The following is a 22487-nucleotide window of genomic DNA, read 5'->3' on the forward strand; positions in this document are numbered from 1 at the left end:
ATGGACGCCCGGGATGACTGGGTGATGAAGGCCTTTTGCCCAAAACGTCGATTTTACTGCTTCTGGGATGCTGCCTGAACAGCTGTGCTCTTCCAGCACCACTAATCCAGAATCCAGAGCCGGGGATGACTGGCCTACAGTTCTGCAACATCCATCTTTTGAATAAAAGCAACATACAGCAGCTGCTGGAAATCTGAAATAAAAACACAAAGTGGCAGTGAAATTCGGCAGGTATGGCAGCATCTGTGGAGAGAAAAACAAAGTTAGATTTTTGGGTCCAGTATGACTCTTTGGAACTTTTAGGTTCACCAGAGAGCAGCGGAACATCAATTCAATGTCACGTTCAAAAGGGAATACCTAAACTTTTCATGTTCGCAAGATGTTGTCTATCTCAGGGATCAATGCTGGGGCCTTAACATTTTACAATTAATATTAATGACTGGGAATGAAAGAATCAAAGTTATTGTTGCTAAATATACTGATGGTACAAAGATGGGTAGCAAAGTAAGTTGTGAAGAGAATATAAAGAGATGAAGTGAGTGTGAAAAGATCTGGCAAATGGAGTATAATGTGGGAAAATGTGAAATTGCCCATTTTGGCAGAAATAATTTAGAAAAGGAAGTATAACATCAGAGACTGTAGAGTGCTGTGGTACAGAGATATCCAGGTGTCCTAACGCATGTCTCACAAAAGGTTAGTATACAGGTACAGCAAATAATGAAGAAAGCTAACAGATCTTATCAGGAACGGAATACAAAAGTAAGAAGGTTATACAGGATATTGTTGAGATCACATCTGGAGTATTTATCCCTTTATTAATGGAAGAATGTAAATGATTTGGATTAATTTCAGAGGTTTGCTAGACTATTACCTGGAACAGGTGAGTTGTCTTCTGAGAAAAGGTTGAGCAGTCTGGACTTTTATCAACTCAAGTTTAGAAGAGTGAGAAGTGACTTGATTGAAACATTCAAGATCCTGAGGCATCTTGGAGGAAAGGATACTGTCTCCTGTGGGATGACTGGATGTTGGCAGTTTGTGAATAATCTCTTCGTATAAGTTTTATTTTTGTTTGTACTTAACAATGATCTGAAGTCTACAGTTTCAATTCTAAATTTCCCAGACTTAAGCAGGATGCACCGTGTGGGCAGCATGGTGGCACAGTGGTTAGCACTGCTGCCTCACAGCGCCAGAAACCCGGGTTCATTTCCCGCCTCAGACGACTGAATGTGCTCATTCTCCCCGTGACCGCGTGGGTTTCCTCCGGGTGCTCTAGTTTCCTCCCACAGTCCAAAAATGTGCAGGTCAGGTGAATTGACCATGCTAAATTGCCTGTAGTGTTAGGTGTAGGGGAATGGGTCTGGGTGGATTGCGCTTTGGTGGGTCGGTGTGGACTTGTTGGGTTGAAGGGCCCGTTTACACAATGTAAGTAATCTAATCTTTTGAATAAAAGCAACATACAGCAGCTGCTGGAAATCTGAAATAAAAACACAAAGTGGCAGTGAAATTCGGCAGGTATGGCAGCATCTGTGGAGAGAAAAACAAAGTTACCACATTGTTCTTGTGGTACAATGGCAGTGTACCTAACCCTGGCTAGATGGCCCAGGTTCAAGTCCAATTTGCTCCACATTGATCAAAAAAAGTTTGGTAAATAAGGAAGGTGGTGCTCTTATGCCTTTTTTACTCGTTCTTACTGTATTTCAAGTGAACTAGCTACCTAGTGAGTTTTGAGAAGATTTATAGCTCAGGTTGAGGTTCTGGATGTAAGTTTGCTCACTTAGCTGGAAAGTTCATTTTCAGACATTTTGTCACCATATTAGGTAACATCATCAGTGAGCCTCCAGTGAAGCACTGATGTTATATCCCGCTTTTTAAAATGTGTTTATGTTTCCTTGGGTTGGCAATGTCATTTCCTGTTTTTGTGATGCCATTTCCGGTTCTTTTTCTCAGGAGGTGGTAAATGGGATCCAAGTCAAAGTGTTTGTTGATAAAGTTCCAGTTGGAATGCTATGCTTCTAGGAATTCTCATGTGTGTCTCTGTTTGACTTGTCCTAGGATGGATGTGTTGTCCCAGTCGAAGTGGTGTCCTTCTTCATCTGTATGTAATGATACTAGTGATGGTGGGTCTCTTGTTTTGTGCCTAGTTGATGCTCATGTGTCCTGGTGGTTAGTTTTCTGCCTGTTTGTCCAATGTAGTGTTTGTTACAGTTCTTGCACGGTATTTTGTAAATGACATTAGTTTTGCTTGTTGTCTATATAGTGTCTTTTAAGTTCATTAGCTGCTGTTTTAGTGCGTTGGTGGGTTTGTGGGCTACCATAATGCCAAAAGGTCTGAGTAGTCTGGCAGTCATTTCCGAGATGTCTTTGATATAGGGGAGAGTACAGGGATTTCTGGACATATTTTGTCTGCTTGTTTGAGTTTGTTGCTGAGAAATCCGTGGACTGTGTATATTGGTTACCTGTTCTTTTTGAATACACTGTATAGGTAATCTTCCTCTGTCTTTGTAGTTCCTCTGTGCTGCAGTGTGTGGTGGCTCATTGAAATAATGTTCTAATGCAGCTTCTAATACAGATGAAGGACACCACTTTGACTGGGACAATGTATCCATCCTAGAACAAACCAAACAGAGACATGCACAAGAATTCCTCGAAGCTTGGCATTCTAACCGGACCTCTATCAACAAACACATCAACCTGGACCCCCATCTACCACCCTCTGAGAAAAAGAACAGGAAATGACATAACCAACACAGGAAATGACATCAACACAGGAAATGACATTACCAACCCAAGGAAACCTAAACACATAAATAGAAAGTGGGACAAAACACCAGCACTTCATTGAAGGCTTAGTGATGATGTTACCTAGTATGATGATGAAACATCTGAAAATGAACCTTCCAGCTCAGTGAGCAAACTTAGATCCAGAAGTAGCTACCTCTTTGTTGAGTATATTATTCATTCATAGAATTTGGATGTTGCCATTTAATGTCCATTGCTATTTGTCCACATTGCTGAGGTCTGGAGTCACATGTAGGTCAGAAAAGGTAAGTTGGCATATTTCCTTCCGTAAAGGACATGAGTGATATATTTTTCCTTCAACAATTGGCAACACTTAGGCACTTAATTCTAACTTTTGTTTTTGCAATTGAATTCAAATTCTACTCTCTGCCATGGCAGGATTTGATGCCAGGTTCTCTGACCATTAGCTGGGAATCTTGATTAATAGTCTAATGATAATACTATTGGGCCATCATACCTAGTAAGTTATTAAAGTCCATTCTTATAGTTTAAAATAGTATAGGAACTGGTGACAAGCTTTATAGTATGTTTAAAAATGGAAAATGAATAATTAAATAAAATAATTAAGTAGTTACTTAAACCACATTAAAGATAACAGGATGAATAGTATGTCATGGCTGCAGCATGTGGGATCTCCTGGATGGCAGTGTGAATCCCTCATTGAATTTGTTTCTCCCTACTTGTTGATAATCCAAAAGTGGGTACTTTAACAGACAACCCTCACATGGACCAGAAAATACTTAAGGAAGACGTCAAAAAAAGATTAACAGAAAAGACATACATGTGGAGATGCAATTCAAGCACTTTTTAATTCAAAAAGCAAGAAACGGAAGTATATACTCAATGGACAGATAGCCAGCAATTCAAATACATAATTAACCTCAAGTGGTAGATAAAGCCACTAAGAAAAGGTCTGCAGTAAATTTCAGCTCTATAAATAAAAGCATAAACTAATAATGTGTACTGAATTTTGGTTAGGCCAGAAGTAAGATGGTGAAGTTTTACAGTCCCCTATGTAGAAGTGATGGTACAGCAATTAATTGGATTATATTGAGAATGGAGACTGTGTTAATGAGAAGAGACTTGAAACACTGTTAGTATTTCCATGTGAACCAAAGAAATCTTTGAAGGGGATTTTAACTTTGAGTTTTGATAGAGATAAAAACTGCTTCTGAATGGTGGTTAATCATGGTGACAAAGGGTCAGAAATTTGTCAACAAACTTGAGCTCATCAAAAATTCAGCTAGTTGTATCTTAGCTCACACCAAGATCCATTTACCTGTCGCTTCTATGCTTGTTAAACCACCTTCACTCTCTGGCAGCAACTTGATTTAAAGAAAAATGTTTGTGTGTTCGAATTTCAATGAATTTGCTTCTCTCTATTTATGTGACTTCTTCCATCCCTACAATCCTGTAGTATCGCTGCACTATTTCCATTCTGGCCTCTTTAACTTTAATTTCTCCACAACTAGTGGCTGTGCTTTCAAGCTAACTCAGCCTTAAGCTCTGAAATTCCCTAAATCTTTCTTCCTCTCTCTGCTGCTTTTAGATGCTACTTGATCTCTTTGGCAAAGTGTTTGATCACCTGCCCTAATATTTCCTGATGCAGCCTGTGTCAAATTTTGTGTGCTAATACACTCATGTAGTGCCTTGGAATGTATTAATATGTTAAAGTTATATACATATGAGCTGTTGGAAGAAAATAAGGAGGAAGGTTAGGAGTAACTTGTTTATCCAGAGGATTGATGAATCATGGAGAACATTTACAAGAGAGTTCTTCAACAGAGACAATTATAACCCATAAAGGAAAGTTGGATATATGTTTGAAACAGGACTGTGTGGATACAGCAGGACTGTGAGTTGCTTTCACATAGCACTGGTAGATACAACAGTTTTGGAATGTAACGTCTAGCAAGGGGATATCTGCAGTGGCAATCACTCATGTTTTTATCACAATTATATATCAAAAATCCCAAGAGTGACCTATACTGTAAGTAACCCATTTTAAAACCAACTAAATGTAAATTTCAATAAAATATAAACCTTTATAAATAATGTTAAGTGCTTACAATAGCAACTAATAGTAATCATGCAATGCAAGTATGACTGACAGTAAAACAATGTTTCAAAAATACAAGAAATGGATGAATAAAGTCCTTGAGTGGAAGTTGATCTCATGTACAACGAGAAGCCTGAAAACACTATCATAACAACAGAATTTGCATTACCTGCTGTAATCTAAGTGACTGTAATTAATTTTCATTTGAATTGCAAACAAAAAAGAAATACGTTATTTATTGTTTCCAATGAAAACCGAGTAAAAATAGTCTGGTGAGATGTTTTTATCTTCTGTGTTCAAGTAGTCAGACATATTCTTCCAATCTGCACACTTGGATTCTTTGGTGTTTAAATGTTGCCCAGAGCATCTCCCTCGACCTCCTGACACAGAGACAAGAATGCCAGTTCTGAATTCTTGTATGTGGAGATAACGATATTTAGACAAAAATAGAAAACAAATGATGGAAAGCCACCACTTAATATCTGTGATGGAAATAGGTTCTGAATATTTGTAACCCCCATCAGATCTTCTTCTGAGTTGCTGAAAGTATCTCTTTTTTTCTAATTAAGTTATTTCTGTGATAATTTGTCCTGGTGCTATAGTGGGCACTGTAAGGTATGTTTTGAATCTGGTGCACCAATAGTGGTATCCTACCCTTCAACTGGAGTTGACTGGAACATTGGGCACTTTGGTTTGAATTATCTCAGAGTCTGGACTGAACCGCTTGCTGGTTTGCTTGAAGTCTTTATGGTTTAGTGCTCAAGCTTTTGGAGCATTACCTGTCAGGTGAAGTGAGAGAGCAGCATACAGGCATAGATTTTATAGGCACAGAGATGAATGGGCAGAGAGATCAAACGATCATACAAATGGTGTGAGTGGAGTGTCAACAGGTGTCTTGATCAACTGTAAAACCTATTATTCGGCCTGTCAACACACCTATTATTTGGCCTGTTAAGTACAGCCAATACACGTTTTAAAAGTTTGTACTTTAGAAACAATGTCCCCGATTTGTCAATTGCGTTACAGCAAATTTGTGTTAATGAAATGTGCGTTATAGCAGAATGACCTGTACTTAAGTGCAGTAGTGTTGTGCATGTGCATCGGAGATGTGCCATGATAATGTGGAGAGGCTGCCATTCATGGACACAGGTTGTATGCAGGTGCTGCCATGGAGCATGCTCTGAGATGTTGGTGCCAGCTGTCAAAGATGGAAGTCTGGAGCGAGCTGGAGTCCCCAGGTACCTGCTCTGAACTTTAATGTCAGGAATTCTCTGAGTCAGGTTTCTGTCCGGTGGGTAGCAGAACAGAATGTGCAAGTTAATGAGGTGAGATAAGATTAGAATTAGGCTTATTGTCACTTGTACTCAAATGATTACAGAGAAAAGTTTACAAGTCACCACTTATGGTGTCATCTTAGGTACAAAGATACCTAGGTATAGATACTTAAGTACAAAGTTTTCGGGGAAATGAATTAGAAAATTGAAGAAATAAAGTGTTCAACATTACAGATAATAGGAAGAAGTTAGAAAAATAAAGAAATAAAAAGCTCAGAATTCAAATCCTTCATACCGCCACTGAGCTTCCAGTCCCTGCCAGGCATTGATTCCAGAATATGCCATGCTCCATTTCAAGGCCAGGACACTGGAATGATCTGGAGGCTGCAACTCCATGCCGAGGCCACACCAGGCTGAAAGAATGCCATGCTGGGCTGTTGAGAGACTGCCATTGCCAGGTTGATGAGTAACTATCACGTCAGGTTGGGAAACCACCACACCGGGCCTGGAGGCCATCATGCCAGTCCAAGAGATCGGGTCCACGCTGAAGCCAAGAATCCAAGTCCACACTGAGGCCATGAGTTCAGGACATCACTGAGAAGAACCAAGGGAAAATAGTAATGACAGTGATGCTGGGTGATAATCCTTGTTAATAGGCCTTTTGTGTGGGTCACTCAAAAGAATCTTGACTTGATGTCCAGAACTTAGTTGGAAAATGTGGCTTATTGCTCCTGACATTGAGAAAGGCCATACTCAACTTCTGATGTAATTTTCCCAAACTTCTTGCCATTGTCTACATCATTCAGGGCTGGGAAAGATTCTTCTCAAACTCTTCATTCTTAGCAATTTGTTTTGAAATTGAATAATCAAAATTAAAGTTAGGAAGTATTATGGTATGAATGTAATATAATGGCAGATTTTTATAACTTTACCTTTAGTTTCACAATTAAACTTCCCTAATAAAGTAATCTTAACTTTGAGAAAAAGCAAATTCATACTTGAGCTGATCATCACTCAGATTCAGTTTATTTGCCTGCCACAAATTGCTGTTTTGACTGCTCTGGCTGGCCACCAAGCTGCCCTTGCTCACCTCGAAACACAGCTTAATTTTCTATTATTACTGCTCCACACCCACCAAAAAAAATGAGAAATCACATTTTGTGATGACTTCATTTTTTAACTATTCAATTGATTGCAGGTAAAACTGTCAGCGTATATTGGAAATGTACCAGACTGCAAAAACTGTACAAACTGCTCTCTCTGGGTCACATTGCCACAATCCATTCCTTTGTTTTGCTCTCTGGTACAGACAGAAAGGACGTTCAACTGATTCATTGTGGCCTACTGTATAGCAAAGTAATCATAACAAAAACACTAGGAACATGTTCACATGATAACAATTCCAATTTCTAGGAATTTTCTGCCTGATGAAAGCACACTCAAGAAGCAATCTCACTTGCAATGCAACAGACTCCTGAATAAAATCATAACTGATTTATCTTGTTTTTACGAATAACTGAAGGTCAATCTTACTGCAACTATGTAATGCTGAAATCTATATCTTGGTAATTGTATATCTGACTGGGTATAGATCTAGTAAAATGTTTTTATAAGGTGTTGCTGTGCTCTGGGGTTTCACTGTGGTTATTTTTACCTTTGTTCTTTTATCAATTTATTTCTTTCTCTTCTGGAAGGGATGAGTTCTCAGAGGGGTACAGTTTGTTATGCAAATACCCACGAGAGAAAGTGTGCCAGCAAATTCTTGCACTATAGACGGCATCAAAACTGAACTTTTTAAAATTCATTTTCAGGATATAGGTGTTACTGACTGAACCAGCACTTTATGGCCGATTATAATTACTCAAAGGGCAGTTGACAGTCAACCACATTGCTGAGGGTCTGGAGTCACATATACATAGACCAGATAAAGAAGGCAGTTTTCTTCCCTAAAGCACATTAGTAAAACAATTGGCAACAGTTTTAAGGTCATCATTAGACTCTTAATTCCAGATTTCTTTTATTGAGTTCAAATTCTATCAGTTTGACGTGGCAGGATTTAAACTCAGGTCCGCAGATCATTTCCTGGGTGGCTGTAGTTCTGGCAATAATCCTATAGGGCCTCCCACAACAATGCAATCAGTTGTCATTCTTTTGTCCCACTTGAGTGTTTTCTCTCAGGGTTTCTGGATTGGAGGGGAAACAGTTTCGATAATGATCCCTCAACCAACATCATTAAAAATATGTATTATCTGGTCATTGCTTTTTGTGGGAATATTGCATCAAAATTGTTACTTTACACAGTGAATTGCAAAGGATGTTTTGACCTTTGTTGCAAGAGGGATAAAGAATATGAATAAGGAAGTAATGTTGCATCTCTTCAGGGTATTGTTGACATGACACGTGGAGTACTGTGTACAGTTTCAGTCCCCTAAGAAAGGTTGTGACTCAACAACATTAGAGGAATCATCTGGTTAGGAATCTAAAATCAACTTACCCTCTTTTGAGTTTCACACTGGTTGGTTTGGAGGTGAGTGGGAAACCCTCTTGGATTTGTCAACTCGCTAAGGTCACAAAGACAACTGCAGAGGCAGGAGAGGTTCAGTGAAACTGGCAGGCTGGGAAGCCTTTTATCCGTGAAACTAGAGAACTGCAGCCATGGCCGAGCGAGATGCTTTGGATCACAGCAGACACACTCTCAGAAAGTGCTCCCTGTGTTTGGCACGTAATTGCCAAGATCTTGGAGGTAACTTCATGTGTCTTGCATGCCACTCAACTACAGCGCCAGTCAACCACAGTTGCCAGACTTCACCAAAAAATGGGAGCAGTGTAAGCATCCCTGCTCCTTGCTACCTGATAGAGTAATATCAGCAGCAGTTGACTCCACCACAGTCACATGCCAATTCACAGGCTAAAGAGATAAATGGAAATGAGGTTCCTAAAGCAGCATCTTTTGGTAGACTATCAACTCTCCCAACATGATTGAGCACCAGTGGCAACTGGAATCTCCCAAAACAAGACCTCCTTCTCAATATACCAGGTGCACAAGCATTGCCAGTAATTGCATAGGTGAAGGGTCACCCTGCAGATTTTTGCTTTTCCCTGAGGTTGTATGCTCTCTGCCACTGTTAACAGAGTGAGCAGAGAGTTATGAATGTCATAATGGTTTGTATGAATAGGATAGAAAGACAACATTTGTGGATGGTGACTGTAACGTGGGTGCAAGAGGGTAATAGAATGAGGGTGAAATTGGCTGCAGAGATGGGGATGTGAAGTTTCTGGTATGATAATGGCGTACAATTTATTATTGTTGTTGTTATTATTCAGTTAGGTACTTGGATTTTAAAATTGTAATAAAATAGGTGACGACTGTCTCTTCATGAAGCCATTTGGAATAGTGAACTAAAGAAATCATAGAATCAAAAATCATTTCCAAAATATGTTGAAAAGTGTGTTATTTATATATATTAATATCATTTATTTTGGATTTTTGCATGCTATATTACAGTAGACCGTCAGTGACTAAGCTGTACCGGATCACAGCCCTTCGATCTGCCTTAAACTCCATGCTTACGCATACAGCCAGGAAGAAACTTCCCTTTGCAAAGCAAGAGTTGTTTGAGTATGGTGATCGGCTGGGTAAATAATTCCTGAAGAAGGGCCTGTGCCCGAAACGTCGAATCTCCTGTTCCCTGGATGCTGCCTGACCTGCTGTGCTGTTCCAGCAATAAAGTTTCAACTTTGATCTCCAGCATCTGCAGACCTCACTTTCTCCTTAAATATTTGGCATATCTGGTTAGGAAGAAGATTGCCTCCCAATCTATTGCTTCTATTAGGGAAGGGAATGGGGCTCTTACTTATAATGCTAAAAGATCGATGTGACGTTTCGGAGGTTCTGTTCTGAACTGTATCATCTGCACGTTGTGAAGATAGATGGGATAAAATGGAGTCTTTTTTTAGGAACTTGGGTCTTCCTGGTGTGTCTGCTGAGCAGGCATCTCTCCTTCGTGCTCCATTTAACAGCACAAGAGATACAGGAGGCGGTGAGGCAACGTCAAAGTGGAAAGATGCCACCTCCGGCCGTGATGGTCTTCCCAGTGAGTTTTATAAAGAGTTTGTAAATATACTGTCAGGGTCGATGCTCGACATGTATAACTATTCACATAGTCGGGATTGCCTCCCACCATCCTTGCAAGAGGCTAATATCTCTCTTGTCCTCAAGAAAGGGAAGGTCCCGGAGGACTGTGCTTCTTATAGACCGATCTCACTCTTAAATTCTTATTTTAAAATTTTGTCGAAGACTTTGTCATTGGGGTTGGAAGGGGTGTTACCCTCTATTATTAAAGAAGATCAGATGGGCTTTATAAAGGGTCGCAGATGCTCTAATAATGTTAGGAGGTTGCTTAATATGATTCAAGTGTGCCAGCAGCAATCGGTTCAAGGGTTGGTGGTCTCTTTGGGTGTGGAGAAGACATTTTGATTGGGTGGAATTGTGGGTCTTTTTATACCCTGGAGCAGTTTGGCCTGGGTGAAGTGTTTACTAGATGGGTAAGGGTCTTTCACAGTGATCTTCTGGCAGTGGTACTCACCAATGGTATAAGGTCTGATATTTTTAACATTGTAGGAGCAGTCAGCAAGGCTGTTCCCTTTCACCTTTACTTTTCACATTGGTGATTGAGCTGTTGTCGGAGGCCATTTGTGGGCACCCTAATATACCTGCCCCAAAGCTGGGGTCAAATGTACATAAGATTACACTATATGTGGATGAAGTTCTTATTTTTCTCTCGAACCCGGCAGACTCGGTGCATTAATTCATTTGGTTCTTTCTCAGGTTACAAAATCAATTTTTCAAAGTTGGAATTAAGGGTTACGGGGAGAATGCGGGTAAGTGGAGTTGAAATGCTCATCAGCCATGATTGAATGGAGGAGTGGACTCGATGGGCCGAATGGCCTTACTTCCACTCCTATGTCTTATGGTCTTATGGAGGCTATGCCTATTGGGGGGTCTTCGGGAAATACCTGACGTGGAAGGTGGGTTCCCCTTTAAATGGCCACAGGGAGGTTTTCTTCATTTGGGCCTCTCTGTTACCTCTAGCTTTGATCAGTTATTCAAGGCTCATTTTGTTAATTTGTTTGACAAGATTAAACAAGACCTTTAAAAGATGGGGGGCCCTTCCAATATCATGGTTGGGTCGAGTCGCTCTTATCAAAATGAATGTTCTTCCTTAGTTATTGTAACCTTTAAGGATGCTCCCTTTGCTCTTTCCTAGGGAAACATTTCAGAAATTGAATGGCTGGTTTTGTTCTTTTATGTGGAGTTATAAGTGGCCCCTTATTAAGCTTGCGAAACTCCAATTGCCCCAGGGATTGGTTGGGGGTGGGGGGGGGGGGGGTGCACGAGTGGACTTTCCTGACATTAGACATTATCAACTGAGCTCCCTCCTATCTTTTGTAAGTGACTGGACCTGTGGAGACTCGGCATTGACAAGGTTGGACATTGAGGCCTCCCAGATGAGGGTCCTCTTATCAACCTGTTGTTTTTAGACAAAATGAAGACCAGTTGTGGAACATTGCCGTAATCCAATAATTACTAACATTGTAAAAGCATGGAGGGCAATGAGGCAGATGGAGGGTAATATGTCTAATACATCTTTTCTTCTTTCCCATAGTTGGCATGCCAGGTTTCCGGCCACGGACAATGGATCCTGGGTTTAATCTTTGGGCAGGTAGGAGAGTCTCTTGTTTGGGTGATCTGTTTGAGGGTGAAATGTTGATGTCATTTGATCAAATAACTCAGAAATATGGATTGTTGAGTAGGGACCTCTTCCACTTCTTTCAGGTCAGAGATTTTATCCGAAAGGAGACCATGCTTTTTTGATGGAGTGTTATTGGCCTGATCTGGAAAAGAGGGTGCGTCAGGTGAAGAGCATTCTTTCAGTGAGTACTCTCTCTATCATTTGTTGGGGAAAATTCCTTGGGTGATATCGACCATTTACGTGATGTCTGGAAGAGAGAGTTAGGAGTTGAGATCATTTTGGAAACATGGAAGGACATTTGTGAGAATGCGAAGAGGATTTCGATATGTAATAGGACCCATGCTATGCGATTAAAGATTCTTCAAAGGGCTCATTTGGCCCCAGATCATCTTGCAAAATTTAAGCAGGAAGCATCTTCAATGTGCCCCAAATGTAACATAAACACAGGTACCCTCACTCATTGTCTGTGGTCCTGTCACAGACTCCGTGTGTATTGGAACACTGTGTGGTAGGAGTAATAGAGAAGGTCTTGGGGACCGAAGTCAAGGTGGACCCGATCTCTTTGTTCCTGGGTCTGCCAAATTTACCTCACTTGTACATGGGAAAAAGCTTTTTAACATTCTCACTTTTTGTGCAAGGAAGAATATTCTGCTGTGCCGGGTGTCTGAGAATCCCCCTGTGTCTGAGAATCCCCCTGGGAGGGGTGTAAGTTAATTATAGAACACCAGAAAGTGGACAACTTTTACAAGATGTGGCAGTCCTTTTTGAATTACTTGGAAGCAGATCTGTCTGCCATTTTGATTAGGGCTTTTGTCTAGCCATTGATGGTTTGGTCTGATAAACCTGAGGCCGTGAAAGGAAGAATTTCGAACAAATGTGGCTTTAATAATTGATGCTCTTGAAAGTTGAGGGCTACGGTCTTGTTGCACTGAGTGGTGTTATTTATTTGTTTATTGATTTTTAATAAGTGTAGTTTTGATTTTGTTTGTAGAGTAGTATTGTTTATTGTCTTTGTTATGATGCTATATTTTAATTTTTCTGTAACTTTCTAATATTGTAAATAAAAATTTGTCAATAAAAATATTTTTAAAAATAAGGGACAAACTTTGTTTGTCTTTTCCTTTTGTTTTGGAATCGATGTGTTCTTTGGAAAACATTGGCAACGTCTTGTGAGTATGTTCAGTGACTAACCACCATGGTAACCAAACTGCAAATATGAAATTTATGCTCCATCAAGCTAGGTTTCACTCTGACTTGTCCAGTTTTACCATCGTATGGGATCATAATACTGAACAGGATGAAGAATGAATGCAGCTTTAATGTATGTGGTCCTGAGGAATGCTGTATACTTAGCAGGTCAGAGTGTGAGGTTTGCCATCTGAAAATATAATGCCATTCATCTTTCCCAGCCTCCAGAGGTCCTGGGTTCCCATAGTGCAATGTCTCCAGGTTTAAGGGAGACACGTCTGCTGCTGACATACTCAACCACCTCCTTCGATGCCTGTTTGGAAAGAAGAGGTTGCCCTTTTCCTTCTGCATGGCAATTCATTACCTCCTGCTTTACCTACATACCCTTGTACACAATTTCTAATCAAATAATCATCCAATGCCATGTTCTTATTATGCACAATTTTGACATCTAGGGAGTTTAATGATGGAGTAGTTGGAAAAAGTCATCCACTTACACAGGGGACTATTGGCCAGAAGGGATCCTCAGTGAAACACTTAGCAGAAAGCAAGAATCATCAGTTCTGCACAGACAAGATGCCCACTTAAATCACCCAGTGCTCTGAGAGACGTGCACCAGTGCGATAACTGCAGTAGTGCAAGCAATGCAATTATGTGAAGGCTTCTAAGTCTAAAGGGACCCAAGACACTTTAATTTCAATAATATACTTTATTCAGAAAAATATATTTGTATACATTGGCATTAAAGCAGTTCAGTTCTATACAGTAGCATATGAAGAAAGAAACAGACATTGGAGTGTGACTCTATTCAGCAAACAAATCAAAGGCATTTCTTACCTGTGAAAGACTATATTTACATCTATTCGAAGAAAAGGAAGGGCCCAATTACCGAGCAGACCCCCATTTAACTTCAGGAGAAAGATCTTAGACAGTGGTCTTTCCCCACTGCACCATGGCAGCAGTTGCCCCAAGCTTTAGCATGTCCCTCAGCACGTAGTCCTGGATCTTGGAATGTGCCAGTCTACAACATGCCATTGAGGTCAACTCCTTTCTGTGAAAAACTAACAAGTTTCTGGCAGACCAAAGAACGTCTTTCACCCAGTTGATGGTCCTCCAGGTATAGTCGATGTTTGTCTCATGTGCATCTTGGGGAACAGACCATAAGAGCACAGTCCCGTGTCACAGAGCTGCTCAGGACGAACCTTGACAAAAACCCATTGCATCTCTCTCCAGACTTCCTTTGCAAAGGCACATTCCAGAAGGAGATGTGTGACAATCTCTACCCCCACCTCTCCCAGCAGCCACTTCGAGGGCAGCGTGCAGAGTTGCACAGAAGGATCTCATGGGTAGTGCCCTTCTCACCACTAGGTAAAAACAATGACTGCAGATGCTGGAAACCAGATTCTGGATCAGTGGTGCTGGAAGAACACAGCAATTCAGGCAGCATCCGAGGACAGGCAACTGGGTGAAAGACGTTCTTTGGTCTGCCAGAAACTTGTTAGTTTTTCACAGAAAGGAGTTGACCTCAATGGCATGTTGTAGACTGGCACATTCCAAGATCCAGGACTACGTGCTGAGGGACATGCTAAAGCTTGGGGCAACTGCTGCCATGGTGCAGTGGGGAAAGACCACTGTCTAACATCTTTCTCCTGAAGTTAAATGGGGGTCTGCTCGGTAATTGGGCCCTTCGATGCTGCCTGAATTGCTGTGCTCTTCCAGCACCCCTTCTCACCACTAGCCAAGCAATGCCTTGGTGCTTGTTGTAAAAGTTTTGGTGGTAAGGCATTCTGCCAAATGACTTTGACAGTCCGCTTAGGGAACCACGCAACAGGATCCACCCTCTCTTTTTGTCCACAGGATCTCAAGGTGCTGAACACTTCCTGATAGACTTGTGGTCACTGATGCTTTTCTTTGCAAATGTTTCCGTGAAAGACAGGGACCTAAGCCACCAGCAGAAGGATGTCAGGAGTAATGATCTGTCATATTGAGGTATGCTCTGATGTTGCTGACCAATGGAAGTGAGGTATCAAATGTTACTATTACTCTGGTAATGGAACGTAGCTTGTGCAAGAATAATGGACGTGTATGTGCTGGAAATACTCAGCAGGTCAGGCAGCATCTGTGATGAGCGTAACAGCTAATAGTTTGGGTCAGTTATCGTTCATCAGATATTATAAATTGATATATTTTAAGCAGAGAAAACTGCTCAGGCAGTGGGCAAGGAACAAAGAACAAATATGGCAGAGGGCAGGAGCGATTAAATTTTTGTTTTCTTTCATTGCAGGAGAGTTCATCAATAGAAAAGACTTCTGAAACAACTCCACAGGGGCCAGTATCCCGTCACTAAGTCACCCTTTCTTTACCCTTGACACTGATCCAGCTCCCTCAGAGCCAGCTCTGAGTTATCAGAATATCTGACAATACTGTTTATTTTTTTTCTCCTTTTTTTGTCATTTCATTAAAAGTTTTCCCCCATACTACTGCCGAACAGCAGTACTGCTTATTTTTCCCCAGCACGCATGTCATGTGTGTGCAGGTGGTAGGAGCAATTAAATAACAAAAAAGAGATGATACTGCAAGGCACCCCCTTAATTATGTTCTTTGCCTGCACTACGTTATTTCAATTGCACCATGTCCTTTCAGAACAAACCCCTTTGGTGATATTATGTGAAACTTCTTGGTCAGTTTGGTGCGATGAAAGGTGGTGGAATATCAAAATGAAGCAAAAGTATAACACAGACCTCTACCCCCTGCCCTCTGGCTAAGATCCCCATTTTACTTCAGTGAACCAGGCGCACCATGATAAATGCTACCAAAAGGGCTTGTTATGGATATTTAACAAATCTGGATTGGTGATGCTGGAAGAGCACAGCAGTTCAGGCAGCATCCGAGGAGCAGTAAAATCGACGTTTCGGGCAAAAGCCCTTCATCAGGAATACAGGCAGAGAGCCTGAAGGGTGGAGAGATAAGTGAGAGGAAGGTGGGGGTGGGGAGAAAGTAGCATAGAGTACAATAGGTGAGTGGGGGAGGGGATGAAGGTGATAGGTTGGGGGGGGAGAGGGTGGAGTGGATAGGTGGAAATGAAGATCGGCAGGTAGGACAAGTCATGGGGACAGTGCTGAGCTGGAAGTTTGGAACTCGATACTGTCCCTATCCCCCCTGGTCCAGGAACTCCCCACATACGTTTGAGACACCGCCCACGCCCTCCACCTCCTCCAAGACTTCCGTTTCCCCAGCCCCCAATGCCTCAACTTCACCATGGATATCCAATCCCTCTACACCTCCATCTGCCATGACCAGGGCCTCCAAGCCCTCCGTTTCTTCCTCTCCCGACATCCCCAACAGTACCCTTCCACCGACACTCTCATTTGTTTGGCTGAACTGGTCCTCACCCTTAACAATTTCTCCTTTGAATCCTCCCACTTCCTCCAGACCAAAGGGGTAGCCATGGGCACCCGTATGGGCCCCAGCTATGCCTGTCTCTTTGTTGGCTATGTAGAACAGTCGATCTTCCGTAATTACACCGGCACCACTCCCCACCTCTTCCTCCGCTACATTGATGTCTGCATTGGCGCCACCTTGAGCAATTCATCAACTTCACCAACACATTCCACCCTGACCTTAAATTTACCTGGACCATCTCTGACACCTCCCTCCCCTTCCTGGACCTCTCCATCTCCATTAATGATGACCGACTTGACACCGACATTTTTTACAAACCCGTCGACTCCCACAGCTACCTGGATTACACCTCTTCCCACCCTACCTCCTGCAAAAATGCCATCCCGGATTCCCAATTCCTCCACCTCTGCTGTATCTGCTCACAGGAGGACCAGTTCCACCACAGAACACACCAGATGGCCTCCTTCTTTCGAGACTGCAATTTCCCTTCCCACGTGGTTAAAGATGCCCTCCAACACATCTCGTCCACATCTCGCACCTCCGCCCTCAGACCCCACCCCTCCAATCGTAACAAGGACAGAAATCCCCTGCTGTGCTCACCTTTCACCCTACCAACGTTCGCATAAACCAAATCATCTGCCGACATTTCTGCCACCTCCAAACAGACCCCACCACCAGGGATATATTTCCCTCCCCTCCCCTTTCCGCCTTCCGCAAAGACCGTTCCCTCCGTGACTATCTGGTCAGGTCCACACCTCTCTACAACCCACCCTCCCATCCTGGCACCTTCCCCTGCCACCGCAGGAATTGCAAAATCTGCGCCCACACCTCCTCCCTCACCTGTATCCAAGACCCTAAAGGAGCCTTCCACATCCATCAAAGTTTTACCTGCACATCCACCAATATCGTTTATTGTATCCGTTGCTCCTGTTGCGGTCTCCTCTACTTTGGGGAGACTGGGCGCCTCCTAGCAGAGCGCTTTAGGGAACATCTCTGGGACAACCGCACCAATCAACCACACCGCCCTGTGGCCCAACATTTCAACTCCCCCTCCCACTCTGCCGAGAACATGGAGGTCCTGGGCCTCCTTCCCGCCGCTCCCTCACCACCAGACGCCTGGAGGAAGAACGCCTCATCTTCTGCCTCGGAACACTTCAACCCCAGGGCATCAATGTGGACTTCAACAGTTTCCTCATTTCACCTTCCCCCACCTCACCCTAGTTCCAAACTTCCAGCTCAGCACTGTCCCCATGACTTGTCCTACCTGCCTATCTTCCTTTCCACCTATCCACTCCCCTCCCCCAACCTATCACCTTCATCCCCTCCCCCACTCACCTATTGTATTCTATGCTACTTTCTCCCCACCCTCACCCTCCTCTAACTTATCTCTCCAAGCTTCAGGTATCTCTGCCTTTATTCCTGATGAAGGGCTTTTGCCCGAAACGTCGATTTTACTGCTCCTCAGATGCTGCCTGAACTGCTGTGCTCTTCCAGCACCACTAATCCAGAATCTGGTTTCCAGCATCTGCAGTCATTGTTTTTACCTATTTAACAAATCTGTCCACCAATAGCTGTGAAATAGCTAGTGTAGCGCATAATTGTTGAGTTACACAATTTTGCAAAATGCTTAAATATTTTTGGGCTGCATTAAGGTTGGAACAGGAGTAGGCAATGCAGCCCATTGAAACTGCTCCACCACTCAATTAGATCATGGCTGATTATATTTTGATGTCATTAGTGCCCAGATACCCATTGATTTCTGTCTCAAGCCTGCTCAGTGATTGAGCTTTCACACAGCTCCGGATTACAGAATTCCTAAGACCATAAGACATAGGAGTGGAAGTAAGGCCATTCAGTCCATCGAGTCCACTCCGCCATCCAATCATGGCTGATGGGCATTTCAACTCCACTTACCTGCACTCTCCCCATATCCCTTAGTTCCTTGTGAGATTAAGAATTTATCAATCTCTGCCTTGACTACATTTAACATCCCAGCTTCCACTGCGCTCTATGGCAATGAATTCCACAGGCCCACCACTCTCTGGCTGAAGAAATGTCTCCTCATTGCCGTTCTAAATTGACCCCCCCTCTGATTCTAAGGCTGTGCCCATGGGAACCTAGTATCCCTACCTGGTGGAAACAAATTCCCAGCGTCCACCCTTTCTAAGCCATGCATTATCTTGTAAGTTTCAATTAGATCTCCCCTCAACCTTCTGAACTCTAATGAATACAATCTCAGGATCTTGAGCCATTCATCATATGTTAGGCCTACCATTCCAGGGATCATCCATGTGAATCTCCACTGGACACGCTCCAGTGCCAGTATGTCCTTCCTGAGGTGTGGGACCCAAAATTGGACACAGTATTCTAAATGGGGCCTAACCAGAGCTTTATAAAGTCTCAGTAGCACATTGTTGCTTTTATATTCCAACTTTCTTAAGATAAATGACAACATTACATTTGCTTTCTTAACCACGGACTCAACCTGCATGTCAACTTTTAGAGAATCCTGGACTGGCACTCCCAGATCCCTTTATATTTTGGCTTATTGAATTTTCTCACTGTTTAGAAAATAGTCCACGCCAGTACTCTTTTTCTCCAAAGTGCAAAACTTCGCATTTGCTCATGTTCAATTTAATCAGCCATTTCTTGGTCCACCCTCCTAAACTGTCTAAATCTTTCTGCAGCGCCTCACCTCCTCAGTACCACCTGCCTGTCCGCCTAACTTCGTATCATCAGTAAACTTCGCCAGAATGCCCCCAGTCCCTTCATCCAGATCATTAATATATAAAGTGAACAGCTGCAGCCCCAACACTGAATCCTGCAGGACACCACATGTCACTAGCTGCCATTCCGAAAAAGAACCTTTTATCTCAACTCTCTGCCTTCTGTCAGACAGCCAATCCTCAATCCATGCCAGTAGTTCACCTCGAACACCATGGGCTCTCACCTTACTCCGCAACCTCCCGTGATGTACCTTATCAAAGGCCTTTTGGAAGTCTAGATAAATGACATCCACTGGGTTTCCCTGGTCTAAACTACCTGTTACCTCTTCAAAGAATTCTAACATGTTTGTCAGGCACAACCTCCCCTTGCTAAATCTATGCTGACTTGTTCGAATCTGACCCTGCACTTCCAAGAATTTAGAAATCTCATTCTTAGCGATGGATTCTAGAATTTTACCTACAACCGAGGTTAGGCTAATCGGCCTGTAATTTTCCATCTTTTGTCTTGATCCTTTCTTGAAAAAGGGGGTTACAACAGCGATTTTCCAATCATCTGGGACTTTCCCTGAGTCCAGTGATTTTTGAAAGATCATAACCAACGCCTCCGCTATTTCCTCAGCCACCTCTCTCAGAACTCTAGGATGTAGCCCATCAGGGCCTAAGCATCACCGCCCTCTGAGTGAAGAAATTCTTTCTCATCTCAGTTTTTCACCCCTGCCTGCCTCAATGGAGCTGAGGTAGAGATGGTTGAGAGCATCAAGTTCCTGCGAGTGATGATCACCAACAATCTGGCCTGGTCCACCCATGTTGACACATCAGTCAAGAAAGTACAACAACATCTCTACTTCTTCAGGAGGCTAAGAAAATTTGGCATGTTCGTAAGGACTCTTACCAATCTTTACAGATGCACCATAGAAAGCGTGGTTTGGACAGAATGTGAGTGGTCAAAGCTTGTATATGTAGATAGATTTCAGTGTGGGGATGTGAGGCCATTTACATTGAAATCTTGGAAAGAAGAATCAGGTATTTTTTAAATTGCTTTCAACCAGGAGCTTGTTTTAAAATTTTGCTTATCAGATGTGAGGGTTCTGGGAAGGCTAGTCTTCAGTACTTATCACTAATGGTCCTTGCCTATGCATCTGGAATCTCATTGGCAGCACTGCAATTTATGTATCACATTGCTTCATTGTCCTTGATTCAGCCACCAGAGGGTAAATTGTACGATAGGCCGACCATCTCTCTGGCGCCCTGTTTGTGAAAGGTACCAGTTGTGTCATCACTGCCTCAGAGCACTGTGACGCAGTTTGCTTCCCCTGTTTTTCAAATTTTTTGGAATATGTTTGCCTTTCTAAGGTAATCTGAGGCAGGCCCTGCACTTTTCAGGTTCAAAGGTACTGCTCTTTGAGCATTTTGTGAGTTTGCATAATTCATAGTGTACAATGGTCTGACCAGGATAGTCATTGTCCCACAGGGTAACTTTGACACACTCCATTTCTGTGTCATGCTCACAAGGTGAGTGACTGGCTAGGGCCCAGTTCACAACTGCAACTAAGGCCAATCTTATAAAACTTGGAGCTATTCAAATTCACCACCATGGTTCCTTAAGGGGCTTAAAGTGTTAAATTCTGACGAGCAAGGACTTCAGGAATTTGCTGTGTACTTCCTTGAGTTTAGAAGATTGTGGACAAACCCATCAATGAAAAAGATGGATTTGATAAGCTGGATTGGGGGAAATTATTCATGATGGTGGATAGATTGAGGACAATGGAGCAATAATAAAATTGTATCAAGGCCATTTTGACAGAAATCAGGAAACACTTTTTCATGCAAAGGTAGTGGAAATTTGGAACTACTTGTACCAAAGGCCAGTAGATTTTTGGTGGTTAATGAAAGCATAAATAGGGTGGAGGTAGACTGGGTCTGATTGAGTGGAAGAATAGATCAATGGGCCTTTAATGTATCATTCCTATTACACAGTGGAAGATATCTGGGCAAACAGTAATAGTTGGAAGTTTAATCCTTTATAGTGGACACATGATATGATTACTGGGAAACAGTTGCTAAATGAAAACCTGCTAATTTTTGTTTTAATCCCATTAGATAACATAATGAGGGTGGGTTATGTTCCATACCTGGCTGTTTCTCCTCTTGCAGACAGGGATCATGTGGTGATGAAGAATGGAGGAAAGGTTACTCGCCCTCAGTCTTTACTTGTGCCTTGACAACACAGATGCAGGGAAGAGAATGGTGGTGAAGGGTTGTTTTTCAGACTGGAGGTCTGTGACCAGTGGAGTGCCACAAGGATTGGTGCTGGGTCCTCTACTTTTTGTCATTTATATAAATGATTTGGATGCAAGCATAAGAGGTATAGTTAGTAAGTTTGCAGATGACACCAGAATTGGAGGTTTTGTGGAAGCGAAGAAGGTTACCTTGGATTACAATGGGATCTTGATCAGATGGGCCAATGGGCTGAGGAGTGGCACATGGGAGTTTAATTTAGATAAATGCGAGGTGTTGTATCTTGGGAAAGCAAATCTTAGCAGGACTTATACCCTTAATGGTAAGGTCCAAGGGAGTGTTGCTGAACAAAAAAACCGAGTGCAGGTTCATAGCTCCTTGAAAGTGGAGTCGCAGGTAGATAGGATAGTGAAGGAGGCATTTGGTATGCTTTCCTTTATTGTTCAGAGTATTGAGTATAGGAGTTGGGAGGTCATGTTGCAGCTGTACAGGGCATTGGTTAGGCCACTGTTGGAATATTGCATGCAATTCTTGTCTCCTTCCTATCAGAAGGATGTTATGAAACTTGAAAGGATTCAGGAAAGATTTACAAGGATGTTGCCAGGGTTGGAGGATTTGAGGTATAGGGAGAAGTTGAATAGGCTGGGGCTGTTTTCCCTGGAGCATCAGAGGCTGAGGGGTGACCTTATAGAGGTTTACAAAATCATGAGGGGCATGGATAGAATAGGGTGTTTTCCCTGGAGTCTGGGGGAGTCCAGAACTAGAGGTCATAGGTTTAGGGTGACAGGGGAAAGATATAAAAGAGACCTATGGGGCAACTTTTGCACTCAGAGGGTACTGTGTGTGTGTGGAATGAGCTGCCAGAGGAAGTGGTGGAGGCTATTACAATTACAGCATTTAAAAGGCATCAGGATGGTTACATGAGTAGGAAGGGTTTGGAGGGATATGGGCCAGGTGCTGGCAGGTGACTAGATTGGCTTGGGATATCTGGTCAGCATGGACGAGTTGAACTGAAGGGTCTGTTTCTGTGCTGTACATCTCTCTGACA

At 42.5% G+C, this 22487-nt stretch overlaps 1 protein-coding gene across 1 annotated transcript; it reads left to right on the forward strand.

The window, feature by feature from the left end:
- Positions 1 to 116: 116 nt before the first annotated feature.
- Positions 117 to 12970, forward strand: LOC148148765 (uncharacterized). The gene is made up of 5 exons (XM_087991881.1): positions 117 to 231; positions 9638 to 10226; positions 10961 to 11013; positions 11799 to 11855; positions 11969 to 12970. The coding sequence occupies exons 2-5, from the start codon at positions 10073 to 10075 to the stop codon at positions 12005 to 12007; spliced, it is 303 nt and encodes a 100-aa protein (XP_087848007.1). The 5' UTR covers positions 117 to 231; positions 9638 to 10072; the 3' UTR covers positions 12008 to 12970.
- The last annotated feature ends 9517 nt before the right edge of the window (positions 12971 to 22487 follow it).

The sequence above is a fragment of the Chiloscyllium plagiosum genome, unplaced genomic scaffold, assembly GCF_037043375.1.
Source record: "Chiloscyllium plagiosum isolate Xiang-an unplaced genomic scaffold, Cpla_swu_hap1 HiC_scaffold_11, whole genome shotgun sequence".
Taxonomy (NCBI): Eukaryota; Metazoa; Chordata; class Chondrichthyes; order Orectolobiformes; family Hemiscylliidae; genus Chiloscyllium; species Chiloscyllium plagiosum.